The 17586-nt window shown below is 39.4% G+C and overlaps 1 protein-coding gene across 1 annotated transcript; it reads right to left on the bottom strand.

Moving 5' to 3' along the window:
• Positions 1-12114: 12114 nt before the first annotated feature.
• On the bottom strand, positions 12115-13800 carry LOC145794832 (uncharacterized). The gene is made up of 2 exons (XM_082877182.1): positions 13216-13800; positions 12115-13134 (listed from the first exon to the last, which is right to left on the bottom strand). Exons 1-2 carry the CDS (start codon positions 13693-13695, stop codon positions 12289-12291), a joined length of 1326 nt encoding a protein of 441 aa, XP_082733308.1. The 5' UTR covers positions 13696-13800; the 3' UTR covers positions 12115-12288.
• Between the last annotated feature and the right edge of the window lie 3786 nt (positions 13801-17586).

Here is a 17586-nt window from a genome sequence, read left to right as displayed (position 1 = left end):
TTTATAGCATAAAGGACACTCAATATTTTTATAATGTCTAAGGTCCCTCAACATCAATCCAGAGAAAATTCGATCTAGAGAAAATTCAAATCCAGAGAAAATTCAACCAGAGAAAATTCAATCCAGTGAAATTCTTTGGTCCAAATCCAAAGAAAATTCAATTTCATCCAGAGAAATTCTGGACTTCCCAAAGAATTTCTTTGGGTTCAACCCAGAGAAAAATCAAATTTCTCTGGGTTCATTTTCAAATTCAAATTTCTTTAGGTTCATTTATAAACCAGAGAAAATTCAAATTTCTCTGGATTTATTTTAACCAATTTTCTCTGGTTTATAAATTATTGTTCCATCTGAAAATAGACCCTGCATTCGTGAAAGGAAAACTCCAATGTTATGCTCAAGCATCATTAGGGATGACCAGTGGATTCTAATAATAAAAAAAATGACTACTCTGTAATTGTTGATACCATCACTCAAGGATCACCTTAATTTTTCAAAGATCTGCACTTCCTAGCAGACGCAAGTTTATATAATTTGAAAATAAATTACCTTGTAAACTGAGCCAAAACCACCCTCTCCTATCTTGTTTGCTGCATCAAAGTTCGTAGTCGCAGCTTTTATCTGTCTTAATGTAAACAATCCAGTTTGTAGGAGTGATGTTGAGTGTGAGGTTGTTCTTCGCAAAGAAATTCGGAGATTCTCGAAGATGCAGAGAAGACGTGGTCGCAGAAGATTCTCTCCCCGTAGAAGACCGTCTTCACGGCGATCGTCATGGCGTGACTTCACCGGACACAGCATAGTTCGGTCCATATCTCTACAAATTGCTTAGATTCACATTAAAAACGAAAGGTATAGAGAGTGAGAGCATGAAATAGTGTCACAATGAAAAAGATGAGATTCCTTTGGAATTTGACTGGAGGAGAAGGAGATAGATACGTTTAAAGAGAGAGAGAGAAGGATCCTAGACAGTCAAATTTGTCTGATATATGTTTAGGGACCTTAGTCATCAAAAAATAATTTTGTGGATCTCTTCCATTAAGAAAAGTCAGAGAGGGACCCTAGACTAATTTTTCCCTAAAACAATCACTTACCAAACGAGGCCTTATTATCCATTAAGTCTTATTTATAAATTTATCAAGTGATAAATTTATCAATTTCTTACTTTTATAATCTCTTTGTTTTTATGAATAAACTTATAATGATAAATTTATCAGTCTCTTATTTTTATAGTGATAAATTTATTAATTAGGACCTATAAGTAAATAAATCTAATTAATAGAACTGATTAGTAAATGCCCTAAAACTTTAGAGTCAACCTCTACAATCTAATTAATAGGACTGATTAGTAGATGTCCTAAAACTTTGAAGTCAACCACTATCCCCTGATAGTTTTAAATAGCACTATTGAAATGCGTATCGATACGGTGATATGATCCAATATCTGTAATATGATCTAGGATCTGAAGATATATCTGTCCGTTTATGAAGAATGTTATATGTACTAATTAGTGTATCAATTGATGATGTTATATAATTTTAGTGTACTAGTTAATGTTGTGACATAATTTAAGAAATTTCTGATATTTGTAACGTGATTAATGAAAAAGACTAATAATAATGTCATAATTAGTATTCGTATACTAATTGGTATATGTAGCGCCACCAATCAAAAAATAATAGTATCTGATATCTAAAATACCGATGCGTATGGTATTTACACGCGATCATTCTATTTTACAAATATAGTTGAAGAAGCTGGGAATTATTAATAAATAAATAAACAATCAGACTTAATGGACTGTTGCGAATCATTGATTACCAGAGTTTGAAGAACGCCTGAACAAAAGCGTACAAAATAAGAACAGCAGCAGCAGCAGGAAAGATGATCCAGCTGACAGGGAGCGCGATCAAACCAATCACCGCCATGGCAACCTCGGGACTTTTTCTAGGTTACTCATGTTAGTGAATTGTGGCATTAGAAAAAGTGTTAAGAGCTTTTAGTAATGGAGATGAGATGTGGAATTAGAACAAGTGTTCAGAGCTTTAGTAATGGAGATGAGATGTGAGCTGAAGGATCTAAAATTAGCCTCCGTTTGGGAAGTGGGTTGGCTTTTTGGCTTTTTATCTATTTTAGCCTGGGTTATTTTAGTCTGATTTGGGAAGGACTTTTTGACTTTTTGAATTTTTTGACTTTTTTGGTGAGAGAAGATTGTAATGATTATGAGTTGGATTTGATGTTTTGTTTTTTTATAACTAAAATAATCTATTTTGTTTTTTATAACTATTTTAGTCAAAAAAATCTGACTTTTTTCTTTTCAAACGGAGCCAACAAATGAACGTGCTCTTGGGGATGCAAGCCTCACGTACTGCTTTCCACACCTTTATTTTATATTTTTATATTTTTTAAAATAAATTTATTTACACATTAAAAATGAGTGATTTTTTTTTTATAAATATTCTTTCTAAATATTTTATTCTATATAATCTATATTCTTTTTGAATATTCTATTAAGTTTAGTTTAGTGTGATATGACTAAATCATCTTTTCTAATTTTTTATACATATTTCTATTTTGAAACTAATACATAACAATAGTCCCTTATTTTACGAAGCAAAGCTCTTCTTCGTTCTAAAGAAAAAATCTTTCCCTTCTTCTATAGAAAAATCTCTCCATTATTCTAAGACGAGAATCTCTCCTGCATTCCATGAAAAAAATCTCAAATTTTAAATTTTAAACCTTTTTATAATTTGAAAATTTTAAAATTAACCCAACAAAAAATCTAAATAAAAATCAAAATATAATGTGAATGTTCACAGTAAATAACAAACATACAATTAACTTTTGAAAAAATAAAATACATACTAAAGTACAATGTAAATGTTCATAATAAATAACAAACATACAACTAACCTTCAAAAAAATAAAATTCATACCAAAATACAATATGAATGTTTACAATTTATAATAAACATACAACTAATCTTAAAAAAAATAATTCATGCCAATGTAAACATTTACATGCAACGTGAAAACCTAAAATAAAATTAAAAAAAATAAAAATTGACTATTTCAATTGTTCAATTAATGGTATAAAAATGATTGTTAAACTAATAAGGCCAAGTTTGGGAAGACTAAGGGCTAGTTTGGCATGTACTAAATAAGTTAAAAAGTCAAAAAGTCGCTATCTTATTTAAGTCACATCATCTTGTTTAAATCACATCACCTCTCTAACACATCACATCAAACCCAACCCAAACCCACCAATAAGTCAAAAAGTGCACTTTTTTAGGACATCCCAAACCAACCCTAAATAAGTGCACTTTTTGTCTTTTTAGACTAAAAAGTTGAGGTTGAAAATATGAATGTTTGGGTTAACTTTTTGACTTTTTATGGAAAAATGTGTAATAAAAAATTGTAAAAATTAGTTTGTAGGGGAAAATTAGAATTGGGAATTGTGCAGCTGTAATTGTTGACTTTTGGTGAATAGTGATGACTTTTTAACTTTTTGAATAATTTTTTGACTTTTTGACTTTTTTTAAACTACCCAAACTTGGCCTAAGTATAGTAACAAAAACAACAAATGTACTAGTATTAACTTTCAAAAGACAAAACTTATAATAAAATACAATGTGAATGTTCACAATTTATAATTAATATACGACTAATTTTAAGAAAAAATCTCATACCAATATGACCATTCACACTACAACGTGAACACATAAAATAAAATTGAAAAAAAATAAAAATCAACTATTTCAATTGTTCAATAGTAACAAAAATGATTGTTCAACCAACAAGTATAGTAAAACAAAAAAACAAAATACAACTAACTTTTGAAAAACTTAAAATAAATAACTAAATAAAACTCATACCAAAATACAATATGAATGTTCACAATTTACAGTTAGCATACAACTAATTTTAGAAAAACTACATTCATACCAATGTGAACATTTATATTGCAACATGAAACAAAATTAAAAGAAAAAAAAAATGACTATTTCAATTGTTTAATGGTAATAAAAAATGATTGTTTAAACAACAAGTATAGTAACAAATAACCAATAGATTTTCAAAGAATGTGAAATGTAAACATTCACACTGATTGACAAAAAAAAAAAAAAAAATAGAAACAATAGCAGTAATAAAATTAGAAATTCAAAAAAAACAAACTCAATCACTTTAAAAATAAAAAAAATATCACCCACATCCTCATTTCATCATCATCTATATCATTATCGTTAACAATCTATGTAATTTCACTATGCCACCAATCCAAATCAAACCAAACCCACTTTTGAATATGTTTGTAACAAAATTGACTGAACATAAATAAAGTTTCGACTTACAACAATGGAGAAACATAAAGTTTTGAACATAAAGTAACAATGGACAAACACAGAACTTCAAACAGAAAGTAACAATAAATGAACACAAAGTTTCACCGCAACAATAGAGGAACATAATATTATTTCACCACAATTTGTAAACTAGAGTTTTTAAACCCTATCAAATGGAGAGTTTCGAACCCTAGCACAATGAAACAATACCATAAATATGAATGAAACAAATAAAACAAAAATATGAATAATGGTAACTACCAAAATAGAGGTAGCAACAAAAAATGAAATGTATATATTCTTTTTCTGTATAATACTGTGGGGACATATTTTCTGAATACCCACACGTGGCATGGTGACGCCGACGTGTCAGCCGAGGTGCCACGTGCCCTGGTAGTTAAGCCGAGGTAATCTCGGAGAAGCCGAGGTCATCTCCGAAGATGTCGGAATCCGAAGATAAGGGACAAGAGTCCTGAAGCAAAGAGGGGACTTAATTAAGATAAGGATAAAGCTCTTAGGGAGTTTATCTCTATCTCCTAAAGAGTCCAGAGTAAGCACTAAGATTGGAGTTCATAGAAGTCATACTTCTAGTTGGACTTGGATTGAGTATATTATAAAAGAGAGGCACCCCCGTGGGTCTAAGGTATGCAATTCATACTTTGAGTATTCAGTTTAGTACTTGATTATCCTTGAGAAACATACTGACTTGATCGTCGGAGTGCCCCCGGGTGGGAGAACCACCGCCGGAGCTTTTTCTTTCTGTTACAGGTTGCTAAAGCCATCTATTCTGCCGGTGCTTTGCTGCTGATCACTAAACGGGCAGTGTGGTCAGATTTTTACCCACACAATTTGGCGCCGTCTGTGGGAACGAAGGAAGAATAGATGGCCAGTAACGGACAGCAGGGAAATATTGGGGATGATGCTCCTTCTGGGAGCAGCAGACCAATTAACCTTGACGCTGAAGGAGACAATCACAATACAGAAGCCCGTGACCAGGGTCACAGGGAGAACGACAACATCCAGGAAGGCGACACAGCAAGAAGGTCAAACCAAGGAAAATACTACAATGAAGACAACCTCCAGGTATGGAGGGACAGGTGCCTACGCAGAGACGAGGAAGTAAAAGAATTAGCAAACAAGTTGGCGGACCTCCAGTCAGTCGTCAACTTCATGATGCAGAATAATGTTATGCAACCACCATACCCGCTGCAAGATACGCCGATACCAGCAACCAACACCCAGAAGGGTGGAGGAAAAACAATCCCCGAGGTCCCTCAACATACCAGGAGCGGAAGGCATTCTCACCGGTCTTCCAGGGAAGTCGGACGAGAAAAGCCGAGGCAAGAAGAGTCCCGAAGGACGCAACACATGAAGAATCCAGACCCCAAAGAACATCGACATGTTCAGGGGCAAGTGCTCCACTTTGACACAACCCATGAAGAAAGACCCAAACGGACCCACCTCGAGGCCGAAAGCAGTATACCAAAAAGACTAAAATCTAAAGACAGCCGAGCTCCAGGGAGGAGCAAAGAAGACTTAAGGGACTACCTCAAGAGGAGGCAGCAGAATGCAGAAGCCGAGGTAAACTCTCCAGTAAAACCGAAGACAGCCTTCTCGGTGGAACTGGACAAATTCGAACCGCCCAAGAGGTTCAGTATGCCGAGGTTTCAAATCTATGATGGTAAGTCAGATCCAAACTTTCATGTTGGGCTATACCTAAATTCAATGGCACTATATAGCGGGAACGAACCGTTGCTCTGCAAGGTATTCCCCTCATCCTTTGGGGAAATTGCATCTGATTGGTTCCATAAGTTACCAAAAGGAAGCATAAAGACATGGGAAGGCTTGGCCGAGATGTTTGTGGCCAGGTTCGTGACCAACAAGCTGCAACCCCTGAGGGTTGATGCTTTGATGGCTCTAAGAATCACCAAGGAAGAAGGCCTTAGGGCCTATGCGAAGAGGTACTACGAGGTGTTCAACCGAATACCTGAATGCAACCAGGAAGTAGCAGTCGTGTCTTTCAAGAACGGCCTGAAAGATGACTGCCCACTACGGAAGTCTCTGGCAAAAACATTGCCAAAAAGCATGGAAGAACTCATGGCAAGAATTGAGAAATACGCCAGGGCCGAGGAAGATACATCGGGAAACAAAGAGGTAAAACAAGAAAAGGGAAACGGCTCACCAAAGCGAGCCCGAGTCAACAGTGGGCCGACCAAACAAGAAATAGAATTGAGAAATAAACAGGCGGTAACAACGGTATTCCGGATCCCAATCCATAAAATTTTAGATCGGATTCGAAATCAACCATATTTCAGGGCTCCGGCAAGAGCACCGGGGGAATTCATGGGAAGGAATGTTGGTAGACGATGTGCCTACCACAATGAAGAAGGGCATCCAACTCAAGGTTGCAGAGCCTTAAAAGCACACTTGGAGGACCTAGTCAGACAAGGCCTTCTGAGGGACCTGGTCGATGAGGCCAGAACAAGGGAAGAGCAGGCAAGGTTGCCTCAGGCACCAGCAGCACCCCCTCCCCCAGCACAGTTACCACAAGCAGGAGAACCAAGGGTGGTTAATGTGATCCACTCAAGGGTCAACGAAAACGAAGTCAGAGGAGAAACCCAGAGGGTAAGACATTCACAACATATCTACCAAGTTGGGGAAAAGAGACATCGGCCAGATGAATGCCAAGGACCAATGATAGCCTTTACTGAAGCCGACCTAGAACTGGTCCAACATCCGCATAATGATGCCTTGGTAGTATCCCTCCAGGTTGGGGAGTGCCAAGTAAAACGCATCCTAATAGACCAAGGCAGCTCCTGTGACATCATGTACATCAGATGTTACAAAGAGCTAGGCCTTCACCCCGATGACCTAGAACAATCCAGCGGCCCGATGGTCGGCTTTAATGGAACGCCGACATGGCCACTGGGTGCAACAAGTTTAGAAGTACAAGCCTGCACTAAGAAGATCAGGACAGAATTCCTGGTAATTGACACACCCTCACCCTACAACATCATCTTGGGAAGGCCGTGGTTACATGCAATGGGGGCAGTTCCCTCGACGTTGCATCAACTCCTCCGGTTCCCAACAGAGAATGGGATTGAAGAAGTCAGAGGGGATCAACTACAAGCCAAAAATTGCTCCATGGCAGCAATAAAGACCACCTGTAGTATACAGGAGCCAAAGAAAGCAGAAGTTGAAGATGGAGACATGGAAGTCCTAGAAGACGTCGGGAAAGAACCGACCGAAAAAAGCGAAGAAGCGCTAAAGAAAATCCTCGTCCAGGAGGGCGACGAAGAACGATTTTTTCTTCTCGGCTCTGGCTTAGCTAAAGAAGAAGAAAAGGAACTGGAAGATTTTTTAAGGGCAAACATAGAGGCGTTCGCCTGGACACCCTATGAAATGCCTGGCATTGACCCCGAGGTCACTTGCCACAGTCTGAATGTCGACAGATCGGCAAAACCAGTGATTCAACGAGCCAGAAGGCCGACGTTATTGCACGTCGAAGCAGTGGAGGAAGAGGTAGACAGACTCCTTGAAGCAGGGCCATCCGAGAAGTTCAGTACCCAACGTGGCTGTCCAACACAGTAGTAGTAAAAAAGAAGAATGGCAAGTGGAGGGTTTGTGTGGATTTTACCAGCCTCAACAAAGCTTGCCCCAAGGACAGCTTCCCTCTGCCCAAAATCGACCAACTGGTAGACGCCACTTCGGGACACGAAAGGATGAGTTTTTTAGACGCATACAGAGGGTACCACCAGATTGCTATGTACCCCCCAGATGAGGAGAAGACCGCGTTCATCACGCCGAAAGGCTTGTACTGTTACAAGGTAATGCCTTTTGGGCAGAAAAACGCAGGAGCAACCTATCAGAGGTTAGTAACAAAAATGTTTAAACATCTGATTGGCAAAACAGTAGAAGTTTACATCGATGACATGGTCGTAAAGACCAAGGAATCAAAAGGTCATCTTGCCGACCTAAAAGAGGTCTTTGACATACTCAATAGATATCGGCTCCGACTCAACGCCGCAAAGTGTGCCTTCGGAGTTGGGTCAGGTAAATTTCTAGGCTATCTGGTAACAAGAAAGGGCATTGAGGCCAGCCCAGACCAAATCAAGGCCATCCTGGAACTACAGAGTCCAACATCGGCAAAGCAAGTCCAAATGCTCACTGGAAGGGCCGCAGCCCTAAACCGATTCATCAGCAAAAGCTCAGACAAGTGCAGACCCTTCTTTAACCTAGTAAAAAAAGCCACAGACTTCCTATGGACAGAAGAATGTGAAGCTGCCTTAGCCGACCTAAAAAAGTACCTGACCACAACCCCGGTCCTTTCTAACCCAGTCCCAGGGGAGGAATTATTTTTGTACTTAGCAGTCTCTGAACACGCAGTCAGTGCAGTGCTAATCCGAGAGGAAAAAGGGGAGCAAAAGGCTGTCTATTATGTAAGTAAGACTTTGGCAAATGCAGAAACAAGATACCTACCACTGGAAAAATTAATGCTAGCCCTGGTAATGGCTTCAAAGAAATTAAGCCATTACTTTCAGGCACACAAGATTGTGGTTCTAACAGAGCACCCACTGAAGTCCTTATTGCATCAAGGAGACTTAACAGGAAGGATAGCAAGATGGGCAGTGACACTGGGCCAGTTTGACCTGGAATTTAGACCAAGAACAGCAATAAAGGGCCAAGTTTTGGCCGACTTCGTCGCAGAACTCACACCTGAAGCCATCACACCTCGGGCTCCGTCGAGCCAAGATGAGCACCACCCCAACAGGCAAAAAGAATCCCAGTCAAAGACAAAAAAACAAGAGGAAGAAAAACTCAGACCGTGCAGCATCTACATCGGCGATTCATTCAGACTATTCGTCGATGGAAGTTCAAACCGCCAGGGGGCAGGAGCAGGAGTACTGCTGATATCTCCAGATGGGGAAATATTAGAACAGTCCATCCGTTTGGGGTTCAAAGCCTCCAATAATGAAGCAGAATATGAAGCATTAATTGCAGGACTAAAGCTAGCAGCAGCAGCAGAGGCAGACGAGGTAATTGTTTTTTGTGATTCACAATTAATTGTTAACCAGTCAACAGGAGAATTTACAGCCAGAGACGAAAGAATGTCGGCATATGCAAAGGAAGTCATCCGACTGGCAGCCCTATTCCAGAACTGCAGATTACTCCAAGTTAGCCGAGATGACAACACCCACGCCGACGCGTTAGCCAACCTGGCCAGCTCAATTCAAACTGGAAAAACAAGGACAATTATGATCGACTACATGTCGGCCCCGAGTATAGACAAACAGAGCACCGAACAAGAAACAATGTGCGTGGGCCTTGGACCAAGCTGGATGGATGCAATCATTGCATTCCTAAAAGAGGGGAAGCTGCCAGAAGACCATAAAGAAGCACATAAAATTAGGCTGAAATCGGCCAGATTCAGTCTAACAGCGGAAGGCCATCTCTACAGGAGGTCCTTCACTGGACCACTTTTAAGGTGCGTACACCCTTTGCAGGTTGAAGATTTTCTTTATGAGATTCATGAAGGAATTTGTGGAAGCCATGCTGGGGGCAGATCATTAGCCCATAGGGCCATTACCCAAGGGTATTGGTGGCCCTACATGCAAAAGGATGCCGAAGCCTATGTAAAGAAGTGTGAGCAATGTCAAAGGTTTGCACCTTTGATACATCAGCCAGCTGCCGACCTAAACCCAGTATCCAGCCCTTGGCCGTTTGCCCAATGGGGCATGGATCTGGTTGGACAACTTCCCCAAGCAACTGGGCAAAGAAAATATTTACTAGTAGCAACAGACTACTTCACAAAATGGATAGAGGCAGAACCTCTTGCCAAAATCCGAGATGTGGATGTCAAGAATTTTATTTGGAGAAACATAATTACCAGATTTGGGATTCCAAGAGCAATAGTTGCCGACAACGGAACACAGTTCGACAGCAAACTTATCAAAAACTTTTGTGCAAAATTCAAGATCAAGAACTATTTCTCAACTCCAAGTTTTCCTCAAAGCAATGGGCAAGCAGAGGCGTCCAACAAAGTAATCCTGGATGGAATAAAGAAGAGGCTCCAGGCAGCAAAAGGGAAGTGGGTGGACGAACTGCCCAACGTACTTTGGGCATATCGGACTACGCCGAGAAGATCAACAGGAGAATCCCCCTTTGCCATGGCCTATGGCACAGAAGCAGTCATCCCATTGGAGATCGGCATCCCAGGGATCAGAACCCAGGGAGTAGAGAATGGCACCAATGACATACTCTTAGCCCGAGACCTGGATTTACTGGAAGAACGAAGAGAGAAGGCTGCAATTCAGCTTGCAGTATACCAGCAACAACTTGCCAGAGCTTACAACAAGAGAGTCAATCCAAGAGATTTTCAAGTTGGCGACCTAGTCCTAAGAAAAGTCGTCGGGAACAAGAAGGATTCCAGGGAGGGCAAGCTTGGCCCAAACTGGGAAGGACCCTACAGAATTACTTCAGTATTAGGCAATGGAGCATATCGGCTTGAGGACAATGAGGGCAAAGCATTGCCCAGACCTTGGAATACTTGTAATTTGAAATTCTTCTATCATTAGATAAACATCATTGTTTGGCCGATATCATCAATAAAGTCTTTTCAGAATTCTTTCAATATATATGATTGATAAAGTTATGCATGGATGTTTATTGAAGACATATCAAACTCAGGCAAAGCTAGGGCGAGGTTATTCCTTATCTTCACTTGTTGAAATTTGTAGCAATTTACAAGTTGAAGTTAAGCCGATGTTATTCCTTATCTTCACTTGTTGAAATTTATAGCAATTTACAAGTTGGAGTTAAGCCGATTCCTTATCTTCACTTGTTCAAATTTGTAGCAATTTACAAGTTGAAGTTAAACCGATGTTATTCCTTAATTCACTTGTTGAAATTTGTAGCAATTTACAAGTTGGAATTAAGCTGATTCCTTATCTTCACTTGTTGAAATTTGTAGCAATTTACAAGTTGAAGTTAAGCCGATGTTATTCCTTAATTCGCTTGTTGAAATTTGTAGCAATTTACAAGTTGGAATTAAGCTGATTCCTTATCTTCACTTGTTGAAATTTGTAGCAATTTACAAGTTGAAGTTAAGTCGATGTTATTCCTTAATTCGCTTGTTGAAATTTGTAGCAATTTACAAGTTAGAATTAAGCTGATTCCTTATCTTCACTTGTTGAAATTTGTAGCAATTTACAAGTTGAAGTTAAGCCGATGTTATTCCTTAAGTCACTTGTTGAAATTTGTAGCAATTTACAAGTTGGAATTAAGCTGATTCCTTATCTCCACTTGTTGAAATTTGTAGCAGTTTACAAGTCGAAGATAGGCCGATGTTATTGCTTAAGCCCTCATAGCAATATGTGGGTTGTTTAAACCCCAATGAAGATGCTTAACACTTGTTGAAATTTGTAGCAATTTACAAGTTTATGTTAAGCCGACATATGATCACCCGCAGAGGTATACAGAAAGACACAGGTTAAAATAAAGGCTAAGTATATTGTTCATTACTTGTTGAAATTTGTAACAATTTACAAGTAGATTACCATTTAGTACTTGTTAAGAATTAAGAAGAAGCTTGCAAAGTTTACATTCCGAAATATATGTTCTATACTTGTTGAAATTTATGAGAAGTTTGCAGGTTAGTATCTTGCCGAAGTAAAAGTTTTGTGGTTGTACCCGAGGTATGAAACCCCGAGAAGACTGCGCAAAGGAAGCAACACGAAGAAACATACAAAAAATTTTCTAAGTACAAGACTGTGCAAAAGCAGTCAACAGAATATCGCATGATTAAAACATCCAAGAGGAAGAACTGTTGCAATTACACATTGAAGAAACCATGTCGGCCAAAAGAAAGAATTTTACATTATCCAGAAAGTAAGAAAGTACAAAGTGCAAAAAACAGTAGAAAGAAGGAAAAAAGTACAAAGGACAATTTTTTCAAGATTCTTCAGTGTTAGCCACTACAGAGACTGGGACCTCGGACGACTCCGGTGGTACCTCGTCGGCTACCTTTTCTGCCTGTATCTCGGCATCAATCTCCGCGATTGTATTCTCCACACTTCTTTCTGCCAATAGAAGATCAGACGATAGCTGCCCAGCGGCAATTTCCTGGATTACCCCCTCAGCTTCATCACCCTCCTCATCCAAGGTTAAATCCATAACTTGCCCAGCAGGAGGAGGGGACCTGACCTCGGCACCATTCTTGGGTTTCCTCACTAAGGCTTCCTCATCATTTTTCTCTTCGTCCTCACCCTCAGCCTCTACCTCGGTCTCTGATTCGTCTTCAATCTGACTTGGAGGAGGAAATGGTAAAGGAATAGCGTCGGCCTGGCGCAATGGCGAGTCAACAGGAAGATCAAGCTTCTTTACCAGGGACATCCAACCAAGGGAAAATCCCCTGTTGCATGCCTGCCTGACTTGAAGCTTGTAGTCTTCTGCGACGTCGGCCATGCCTTGAGCATAGGCCTTTTCATCGGCCTCTTTGACTTCGGCCTCCTTGGTGGCCAGAGCTTGTTGAAGTTCATTTTGCGCTTGGACCTTCTGAGCCTCGGCCTCCCTTTTCTCGGCTTCAGCTACTTTTTTAACGGCTTCAGCAGCCTCGGCCTTTTCTAGAGCTAAGGTTTGGTTCTTCGTTGCAGCCTCGGCCTGATCCTCCAGTTTTTTCATTTTTGCTTCAAGGGCCCTTATCTCTCTCTTCATTGAAGATGTTTCCCTCTTCATATCAACCAATCTTTGACGATTTTCAAAAGATTGCATTGAAAATGAATGGGCATGTTGGATAGCCTGAGTAAAAACAGCAGTGTCAGAAAATTTTCTCAGAAAGAAACAGAAGGAAAAAACACAGATATAAACAGAAATACTTACTTGAGCAGAGTGTTGGAGCATAAGAGCATAATTTTCATACTCACTAAGCTTGCCATTTCGCTCCAAGTCATTCGGTAGAAGGAGGGCAGTGCTAAGAGCGACAACAACATTAATGTCGTCAGCACTCTCACTAGCCATAATGGGCCTATCCTCCAGGGATAGATCAGGGGCCCAAGGGACGTCGGGCTTCTTTGAAGCCGAGGTCGTCGCAGATGATGACCTTGGCCTCTTTGTTTGTGTAGATCCTGAGGGTTGACCCTCAGCAGACCTCTTGGTGGAGACAGAGGCTGATTTCCTGCTTTCTGCCAGCTTTGAAATAGGCACAGTATCCTCAGCTTCGGCATCTGTAGCCTTGGCCTTAGGCTGAGCCTTTTTTACTCTCTTTGGTTTGGGTGGAAGTATTGATTGCGTTGGTGCTGCTTCGGCATCAGTTGGAAGGTCGGCGAGAAGGTCTTGGACGACAGGCCTTGGGCGAACCATTTCGGCAGTCTTTACAAGCCTTCGTCGGCGTTTACGTTCAGGGATTGGTATTAAGTAGGGGGCCGAGGTTGATGGAAGATTGGCTGGGTCAGACGTGGACTCTTGATCTGTTCGGGATGTGGAAGCGGTTAAGGTTGTGGCTGTGGGTGGAGAAAGACTCGTCTTCCTTTTTCGTGGAACGTCGGGTAAAGTGGATTTGTATGTAGGGACAAAGTTTAGTAATACTGGGGCTTTTCGTTTATGAATAGGAAGGCCAAGAAGTGTTTTCAGATCTGTTCCAGGGAAGAAGGATTGACGAAAATTTTTCGGTGGCTGATGGAGATCTGCAAAGAAACAGACGTCAGAAACAAAAAAGTATTAAAGTCCTAAATAAAAACAACTAAGTGTTGACTCAGGGCTCTTACTCTTGCCCTCTGTAAGTGTTCGAGGAAGAAGGTAGAGGTGGACATCTTCATCTGGGCCAAATTCCCAATTTCCAGAAGCAATGAGAAAATCATCTCCAGCCCCCTTGTTGGAGTCTGGGAGGTCGGCTATAATTTTGTACTGAGTGGATCTCGGCTTAAGGTAATAGACAAAACCCCTATCCTTCAGATCAAGAGGGCACATGGTATAACAATATTGAAGGTCGGCTAGGGTGATTCTAAGGTTTTCTTGCCTAGCTAAGGCTATAATACCGTTAATCACCCTATAGGAATTGATAGTAAGTTGCATGGGGTTTAGCTTATAGAAATGGAGAACTTGACGAAAAAGGGGATCGAGTGGAAGCCGAAGTCCACATTCGGTAAAAGCAACTATTGGAAAAGGCATTGTATGGTCTGTGGGCACGATGGTATCATTATCCCCAGCCAGCTTAAGATGAACATCGGCTGGGATAGAGAATTCTTCCCTAAAGTGTTCAAGTTTTGTTGGGGTATTGACCCTATGCCTCCACATACCCATTATGTCGGCTTGGACTAAGAGGAATATGTTTCAAAAGATGGGCGTTTTTCAAGTTTCCCTAAAGATTAAGGGTTCTACAGACAAATCCCAAATCTATGAAGTATGAAGATAAAAATCGAGGGCACAAATCTGGGGTAGACACAAAAAAAGAGAAAACAAAGACAAAGTTTCAGATTCAAGAACAGAGGTATAGTTCTCAGAAACAATAGAGATACAGAAACAAATCAAGAAACAGCGGCAAAAAGAATGATGAAAAAGCATAAAGGTTCAAGGTATAGCCACAAAATTCAAGATACAGATAAAACCCAGACCTCGAATAAGATCAGTAATGGCAACAGACAGACGAAAGCACATAAAGAGAATGAAAGAATTAAGGGAAAGGGTCTTACCAGAACAAATGAAGCCGAGGCAGTACTCGTCGAACCCAGAAACCAGTTGCGACAGCAAAGAAGGCTTTGCAAGAATACGGGATTAAGAACAGTTCCAGGAGAGAGATTGAAGTAATGGCAGATTCGAGGAAGAATGAGCTTTCAGAGAGAGAAAGAGCAAGAAGATGGAATGAAAAAGTGAAGAAAAGATAGAGGCAAAAGAAGTTTTGTCAAAAATGTGAAACGGCGGCAAAATTAGGGCAATCATTACGCCTAGGGTAACGCACGCGTCAGACGGCGCAGACGAGCGAACAGACAGCTTCAGGCGCGTCACTGACACGCTTCTATAAAGACGAAACACGTAAAAGAAACAGTTAAATATGCATGACAGCTCATGCGCGTAGGGGAGTACGACCGAAGCCTCGTTCTCCGAAGAGAACACGTCGGCTGAAAGAAGATAATCCTGGCAAAACAGTTTTTTTTTTTTGAGCCATTACTCAGAAAAGAAGTGACAAAATTTCGGAATAGGTTCCATCACCTCAGAATGCCGAGGTAATAGAACCTAGGGGGCAGTTGTGGGGACATATTTTCTGAATACCCACACGTGGCATGGTAACGCCGACGTGTCAGCCGAGATGCCACGTGCCCTGGTAGTTAAGCCGAGGTAATCTCGGAGAAGCCGAGGTCATCTCCGAAGATGTCGGAATCCGAAGATGTCGGAATCCGAAGATAAGGGACAAGAGTCCTGAAGCAAAGAGGGGACTTAATTAAGATAAAGATAAAGCTCTTAGGGAGTTTATCTCTATCTCCTAAAGAGTCCAGAGTAAGCACTAAGATTGGAGTTCATAGAAGTCATACTTCTAGTTGGACTTGGATTGAGTATATTATAAAAGAGAGGCACCCCCGTGGGTCTAAGGTATGCAATTCATACTTTGAGTATTCAGTTTAGTACTTGATTATCCTTGAGAAACATACTGACTTGATCGTCGGAGTGCCCCCGGGTGGGAGAACCACCGCCGGAGCTTTTTCTTTTTGTTACAGGTTGCTAAAGCCATCTATTCTGCCGGTGCTTTGCTGCTGATCACTAAACGGGCAGTGTGGTCAGATTTTTACCCACACAAATACATATTAATAATATACATAAAGGTGTAATAGTCCAACAAACAATACAAATCAAGAAACAAAGGACCTCATAGAATAAAAACATGAATACATGAGACTAATTATATTATAATTTTCCTTAATAAACTTATTGAGTTAGAACACATCTAAATGAGATTTATCAATAAAAAAACCCATTAAAAATATATAAACAAAGAAAATTTACAAATTTGTGATATTTTTCTAAAATAATTATAAATTTATAAAAAAAAATTATAATTTTAATCATTAAAATAGATAAAAATTATCATAAATTTTGCAATTATTTTTTTAAAATATCACTGATTTTTTATTTATGCTATAAACAAGAACAAAACAATGAACTTTTCATTAGAAAATTATAAATTCCATACTTCATCCGTCTTAAAATATTAGTCTATTTTCAAAAATTAAGAATTAGAATAATATGAATTTCTTATTTTACCTTTCTTTTAAATTTATTAATAATACAAAAAGTATAATTATGACAATTAATATTTCTCAAAAAATATACTATTAAAAAAAATTAGATTTTATTATTTTAAGGTAAAAAGAGTAATTTTAAACTAATCAAAAAAATCAAAAATCTGACTCGTTGGCCAAGTGAAGTGGGCCGGTCGAAAAACAGCTGTCATAAATTGCGTTGAAACGATCTTTTTTTTTTTCTTTCTTTTTTTGGCAGTTGAAACGATCTCAACCATTCATTTGTTAAAAAATTGCCCTCTTGTCTTCTAGCTTTAATGAATTGTGATGTGGACAACTCTAGTCTCGCCAACCCAAGGCATATATTGTAAAGGCATGTAGTGTGCTTTGTTAGGAGGTCGAGTTTTAAGTAGTTATTATTATAGTATTTGGTGTAGGTTTAATGTTTTTTTTATTGCGTGAGTTTTGATTTAAGTGAAATTTATTTTGATAGGTTGGGATAAATTTTTAAGTTATAATATTTTATTCGGAATGGATAATAGGATACCTTAATAATTTCTGTAAGAGACATTATCTTAAACCTACGGAAGAGGAGGAGAATTTTCTTGTAAAAAAAAAAAGGGAGAAATTACCCATAGGTCCCATGGGAAACATGTGATCTCCATTTAATCCCATAACTTTTTCACTACACCCAAAAGTCCTTTCCTCTCTGCTTTTTGCTTCCCTTCCTCTCTCGTTTTTTTTTCTACATTTTTCTGTCACCGTGTTTGTCATGGAAGAGGACCACCGGTGATCATATCTTTCTCCATTGATCGGGGTTCATTGATAACCACCAAGCATTGAAATCAACTCCGACGAAGAAGATGATATATTTTTCGACGAAGAAGATGAATGGATCTACTTAGATCTGATATAGATCTACTCAGATCTACATCAGATCTGAGTAGATCTACACAGATTTGGTTAGACATCCGTCTTTCCCCTTCGATCTCTTTTTTTTTTTTTCTCTCTCTCTGCTATA

Source organism: Camellia sinensis, chromosome 7 (assembly GCF_055761805.1).
Source record: "Camellia sinensis isolate YWXY chromosome 7, ASM5576180v1, whole genome shotgun sequence".
Taxonomy (NCBI): Eukaryota; Viridiplantae; Streptophyta; class Magnoliopsida; order Ericales; family Theaceae; genus Camellia; species Camellia sinensis.
The sequence above is the reverse complement of the archived record's forward strand: the minus strand, read 5'-3'. Positions and strand labels throughout refer to the sequence as shown.

What these genes read in the sequence shown, in the direction of transcription:
- LOC145794832 (XM_082877182.1), bottom strand. Translation starts at nt 13,695, where the DNA reads ATGGTTCGCCCAAGGCCTGTCGTCCAAGACCTTCTCGCCGACCTTCCA. An exon ending in TGCTCCAACACTCTGCTCAA is followed by an intron (nt 13,135 to 13,215) that starts GTAAGTATTTCT and finishes GTTTTTACTCAG; the next exon opens with GCTATCCAACATGCCCATTC.